General features: G+C 49.2%; 1 protein-coding gene across 4 annotated transcripts in view; it reads right to left on the bottom strand.

The window, feature by feature from the left end:
- Window positions 1–6,168, bottom strand: part of NAV2 (neuron navigator 2) — a 177,660-nt gene that overhangs the window by 58,379 nt on the left and 113,113 nt on the right. For 3 of the 4 annotated variants that reach the window (XM_010858420.1, XM_010858419.1, XM_010858422.1), the window contains 3 exons: window positions 4,709–4,753; window positions 2,223–2,383; window positions 683–871 (listed from right to left, as the gene is read on the bottom strand). In XM_010858420.1, coding sequence (XP_010856722.1) covers window positions 683–871; window positions 2,223–2,383; window positions 4,709–4,753 — 395 coding nt within the window. The remainder of the gene's footprint in view (window positions 1–682; window positions 872–2,222; window positions 2,384–4,708; window positions 4,754–6,168) is intronic. The other variant, XM_010858421.1, reaches the window with a different exon arrangement.

Genomic DNA, 6,168 nt, shown 5'->3' on the forward strand with positions numbered 1-6,168 from the left:
ATGATAAGACACAAGTATATTATCAACTTCACCTTTGCTTTTTGGGAGGCGGGTGGGGGGACGTGCCTGACATTTTGGCTGCTGACTCCCCTAACTCACACCTTGCCTGAAGGAAGAAGAAAAATGATTTGAAGTAGGAAGATGGCTGATGAAGGTGCCCACGGTAGTTTTCTCCCCCAAATTCTGATTAAATCGAACAAAACATAAAAATCCTACCCCAAATATTCCCAGTTAGCAAGCCAAGAAGGAAAAGGGCAAAACTGAATGCAACAAACTTAAAAAAAAAAAACTGGTGCTTGAGAAAAGAGATAGAAGATTCTGGAGAGAAGTGGAGAAGTATGGCGGCCCACAGCTCCCCAAAGAGATCCAGGTGCGTCGGCACAGAAAAATGAACTTTCTTGTAACTGGTGTTGCCAAGATGGTGCACCAGCAGCTGAGCCAGAGCCTCACAGTGGAACTCAGTCAACTCCAGGGCTCACCAGGGTTTTGTCAGCAGCCTCTTCCCTAAAGACCTGCAAGGTTAACTGAGAGTCAGACCCTACTGTTCAGATCTCCCCAGCTCAAGTGGGTGACTTGGAAACTCAGGTGGGTGGGCTCTTGCGTTGACGACGCGAATTCAGCCTAGAGGACCGCTAACCACTCTGTACGCCAGGAAAGAGGGTGAACCTCCTGGCTTGCTTACCTTCCTCAAACCCATCCCGGAATGAGCCTGAGCGGCTCATGGTTCTGCTCTTCTCGTCCAGGGACATGGAGCTGTTGCGGAAGCGGGTGTCGGTGTACGGGTCATACTGCCCATCGGCATTGGAGAGGCTATGGGTCCTCAGCATGGTCGGGTTGGACAAGCTCATCTGGGTGACGGTGGTGGGACTCGCTGCAAGGAAAGGAGTCAGTCAAAAGGTTGGAGGCTCACGTCCCTAAAGGGGACGGAGAGGAGGCTGCTGACGATCGGCCATCTCTGGCCCCGTCAACTCCTCTCCCTTTGTCTGTTTTCTCAAAGGTAGTCACATCAGCATTTGAGAAACACACTTAGAGCTAAAAATAAGGGAGGAAAGGTGGGTCAGTTCCAAAGCGAGGCTCCGGGCCCCAGCTTTCCCACTTGGCAAGTTCAGACAAGCTAGTGTCACCTCCCAGCCATGAGCTAATTACTCTCTGGGCTCATCTGGAACAATTCTCTCTAAAGCCAAAAGCCCAAAATAGTTCAGCTGGGCTTTTGATCAGATGGGAAGCATTTGTGCATGACAAGAAACTCTTGCCTCAAAGAGTTACAGCCGAGAAAAGAACAACAGGAACACAGGTCTCACTGTCTCTGATGGGGAGATTTCATAGTGGTGCCTGCAGAGCTTCAGTGCAAAGGGGGTGCATGTACTTTAGCTGAAACTGGCTTTCTTATTAAACTCCTGTCCACTTCAGTAATGTAAAATAGTTTAGAAGTGCATTCGGTTCATTAAAAATGAAGAGTTAAGCCTTCCTTGATTAGAAGTCCTTAAAGACTGAGTTTCTTATTCACAATAATCAGAAAAGGCTGCCTCTCTGAAGAATGAGATGAGACTGGAAAAAAATACTTCCCTCTGTATCCATCTTGGAAGGCTCAGTTCTCATCCTGCCACCTCCATGTAACCTTCTTCAGTCATTCAAGCCAGGACTAGTCCTTCCTTTCTCTCTGTATAATACTTGCTATTAGATCACATTCAGTTTTTACATGATTTCACATAAAACTTTGTGAACTATTCTCATTTACCTGTTGATGAGTCTGTGTGGGTGTCTGCCTTTCTAAAAAATCATCCGTTGACATGCCAGCAGGGACTGTGTTACAAATTCTTTTCCTTTCCTCATTGTGCCAGTCAAAGCCTTATGTCACCAGTAGGCACCTCCAAGAATACTCATTCAGTCAAAACTTGATCTTTATTTCCGGTTTAATAAAGCAAGGAGGATGACCAAATATGGGATATGCTGTGGAACATACTTCTTCAGAGATCTTAGAATACATGCTTTTCATTCCATGGATAGTCTGCCCTACCTACATCAACCATGTAGAGAAAATAACTGGTAGAGAAGCAAGAAACCTTTCTCTTTCCTTTTGGTATCAATTGCCTGTAATCAAACTTCACTGCTGAGGGCTGATCAGATACTGAGAGCTACATGACCACATGTCTCTCAAAATGCAAGATAACCTCCTCCCCAAGGTGCCGATCAGCATCGTTAAATGCCAAGTGGCTACGCACCCAGCTGAGAAAAGTTGAATCTTGTTCCAGAAGGAGAAGTTACACTGGAGCCAGAGGAGAAAGGGGAGTTGGCGGTGGTGTCCTGCAAGCCTCCTGCAGAGTGGGACCGCAACCATTCTTTTGCGTCTTCTTGTGTGCGGAGCTGGGAGGTGGGGGTGTACCTGGACAGACAGAAATCAGGCTGGGATTAACTAGGAACAGCGTTCATGAGAATGAGCGTCCTGGAGCGGATAATAAACATATGAAAAGAAAATGGATAGCCAAACATGTAAGAAGAAAGTCTGAGGTTTGAAAAATCAGATGGCTACACATTCTGCAACTCACAGATTTTCTCCAAACCTTTCTGGCTACTTGGCTGTCTTTGGGGAAAACGGCAGTTCCTAAAGGGAACTACATAAAGGGGACGAGATTGGTAAATGCTCAAAGAGCCATCCCTGGGCGTATCTGTAACATGTTGATTCATGACGGTGTCATTTCAAAGCCCCCACCTTGACAGGACTGAGGCAATGAAACCAGCTGCTGTCAGAGCTTTGAGGAAGTTTTAATTAGATAGCTCCTGGCATCTGCATTCTGAAGCGCAAATAAGCGGCCATGAATCACAGAGAATCAGAAAGCAGACACGGAGCAGAAGGTGTGAGACCAACATTGACAGCAGCGGCTGTAATCTGGCAGAAAAGCGTCTTCAGAAGGGGACCCCAAATCACTGGGTCTCACACGAGGCCCACCTCGTCGCTTCTGAAACGAATTTGGTCATGATTTACTGAATGTCTTCAACACGCTGGGTGCCTTCAGAGACATTATCTCGCTGAAGCCTGAGACTCGCCCAGCAATGCAGGTGCTATTATTCCTGTTTTACCGAGGTGTCAATCCATATGCGCCTGGTCCCCAAACCCATGCTCTCTTCATTATGCCCACAGGCAGCATCTCAAATGTCCAAAGTGCCCAAGTGACCAGAGTGCTCTGGACTTATAGACAGATTCTGGTGGGGTGAGTACCGGATATGTGTGTGTACAGAGTGGGTGAGCCAGAAAGGGAGCCCCAGTGAGAATTCGGAATATAGACATGGTTGTTCCTTAATGTTTTTACTAGATTGGACTTTCCAGGTCCCATTAATTGGCTGAGGATACCATGTCACATATCTCCATTCTGAGTTAAGAAAAAAAAAAAAAAAACAATTTTTAAAAGCTAGAGTTACATAATTTTATAGGATAGATCTGCTCCGGAAATATACGCAGGATTATGAAATGCTAATATTCAGAAGTGAGCTTCCACATGAAGCAACAGTGGGGCATCAAGGTCAAACTCATGTGAAGAGTGGATATGATTTAAACACTAGCCCGAGTGCCAACAAGTAGCTCTCACAGGCATGATGAAAACTGTTAAATACAACAGGCCTTGCCAGCTTCCCCCTCGAAGGCCACAGGCTGAACCTTCCTCCCTCGGGAGGCCTGCTGGGGAGTTTACAATACTTCTTAGGTTCTTAGATTTGGCTGCACTTGGAGCTCCTGTTGAAAGGAAGCATTGATACCTACCTTCCATTACTGGTCAAAACGCTCTCAGCCTTAAGAGCTGCTGGATATTAACTACTGACATACATGACAGCAATGAAACATTTCATTCCAACTTCCATGTTTTGCGAAAGCTCTTAATGCTTAGTGCAGGGTGAAGCTGATGCTACAAAGAACGAGGTGCGTAGAGAGCGAGAGAAATGACAGCTGCAACCACATGACATTAAGATCACGGGACAGGCGGTGGGACTGAAGTTCTTCTGGGTGGTAAAGTGAGGTGAACGGCGTGAGCAGTGGTGACTTATAGCATCTTGTTACACCAGGACCAGAGTCAAAAATGAGCCATCACTTATAGTGAATGAGAGGACACTCCCTCTTGGAAAGAAAGTCTTTTCTTTCTTTACATTAAAAAAAAGATCACCCCATATCTTGTGGGGCATTGAAAACTGGCCTGGTTTTTTATTAGAATATTCAGACAAGTGCAAAGCATTTGTCCTTAGCAACTTTCTATGGGCCAAAAAGTCAGAAATCCTCAAACTGCAGGTGGGGAGGGAGGGGAATATTTCTCTCCTTTGCTCATGTCCTGGCTGACAAATCAACATGCTACAAGTCATATCCTTTCTCTCAGAAGACAGCCCGTGGATGGAATGGTCATGGCGAAGTGATCAGCGATTAAACCCACTGGCCCCAGAAGTAGCAGTAACTGCTCTCCGGGTATGCTCAGGGATGGTTGTCATGAGATGGTTTGACCACAGTAAGCCCGAAAGAGCACAGCCCCTGCTCAAGCAAAAGAAGCCAACAAATGGAGAGATGAGAACAAGAGGGTTGCAGGGAGAGCCATAGTCCACAGGGTCCTGCCGCATGGGCCAAAGCGGGGGCCCCCAGCCCACCCGCACCCTGATCAGCCATGAGCGAGTCACACAGCCAAGCCCCAGAGCCACAGCAGATGGCACGGATGCAAGGAGGAAACACAGATACCTGAGTCCTTTTTTAGGCAAAGTGTTCCTATCAAGGTGCGGGTCACTGTAGGAAAGTTAAAACAAACGTGAGAACCTTGGAGAAGCACAGGGAGGGCAGGCAGCGTGAGGTGGGAAAGGCTCAGGGGGGCCAAGAGATCTGGAGGAAGAGACTCACTTCACCGGGGAGAAGTCCACTGCATGCAACACAGCCACAGCGACAAAGGAAACCGAGGCCCGTGCTCACACCTGGGCACCTCCAACCCCGGCACCAGGGGGCCCGAGCCACTCGGCCCCGACTGCTCCTTCCTTTTCCACGGGTTCAGAGCCGAACCCAGGGGCTGCCCCCACCTTGAAGTAGTGCCCACGCCTTCCTCGGCCCGTCGCCCATCGGTACCGCCAGCGCTTAGGGCTCCCTGCACCCGTAACCACTCTGGCCCACCCCCAGATGCCTCCGGTGATGACTTCAAGTGAAAGAAGGGACTTGGATGGTTTCAAGAGGCCAGCAGCCTGCATATTTGGAATTCATCTGTAACAAGTGGATTCCGGATCCCTCTCAGTTTTCGAGGCCCTCATTGGGTGGAGCTAGAAGCTGAGCCTTGGGCAGATTTGGGGCATGTTACAACTTGCTGGCTGACAAAGTCACAGCATTCGGATTTCCAAAGACGGAGGTTTAAAGGCTTGGTCTCTGAGTCCGACCAGAGCAACGTTCGGATTTCCAAAGACCGAGGTTTAAAAGGCTTGGTCTCTGAGTCCGACCAAAGCAACGTTTTTGCTATTGACATGGTGAAGAGGGTTTTCGCTAATTTTTTTTTCCCCCTAGCATGAAACAACATCTGCTTATTATGTTTGGCCAAGCCATGGCTCCCCCACAAATTCAAAGTCAATAATCCATCTCTGAGGCCCACCCACAGGGCAGCTGGGGGCCAACAGCACTCCCCATGTTCTTCTTATCTTTACAGAAAATGGGCACCAAGAACACAACAGCCCGCGAGACACAGAGCCAAACTGCAGCAAAGGCCTTGGAGACGGCAAAGAGCCAGCTGCGTGGGGAGAAGGGGCAGAGGGGAGACAAAGGTGAGGGCCAAGCCGCGTGGTGGGTGGTAGATCGTGTCTGGGCCTGGAAGGGGAAGGGAGGGAGGCAAAAGGGCAGGAAGCCAGGGAGCAAGGAGCATGCCACGGGGTAGGCTGACATGCCAGTGAGAGCTTTTGCCACCCCTTTCCAGGTGGCAGGTTTGAGGTTCCTTCCCAAGCTGGGAGAAGAGGGGCCGGCCCCAGTGCACCTCTTCCCGAGCTCTGTGGACAGCGGAACTGACCCTCACGGGCATGTCTCAGGTTGGGGGTTGGGTCACAGAGTACAGCGGGGCCACGAACACAAGCGGAAGCCACAGGCCAACAGCCTCACACAAAACATCCGGCTCGACACAGGGTGGGGCAGAGGATGCTAGAGGCTCGGTGGGGTCCCCGGCCTACGATGTCATT

The sequence above is a fragment of the Bison bison genome, unplaced genomic scaffold (assembly GCF_000754665.1).
Source record: "Bison bison bison isolate TAMUID 2011002044 unplaced genomic scaffold, Bison_UMD1.0 scf7180017864388, whole genome shotgun sequence".
NCBI lineage: Eukaryota > Metazoa > Chordata > Mammalia > Artiodactyla > Bovidae > Bison > Bison bison.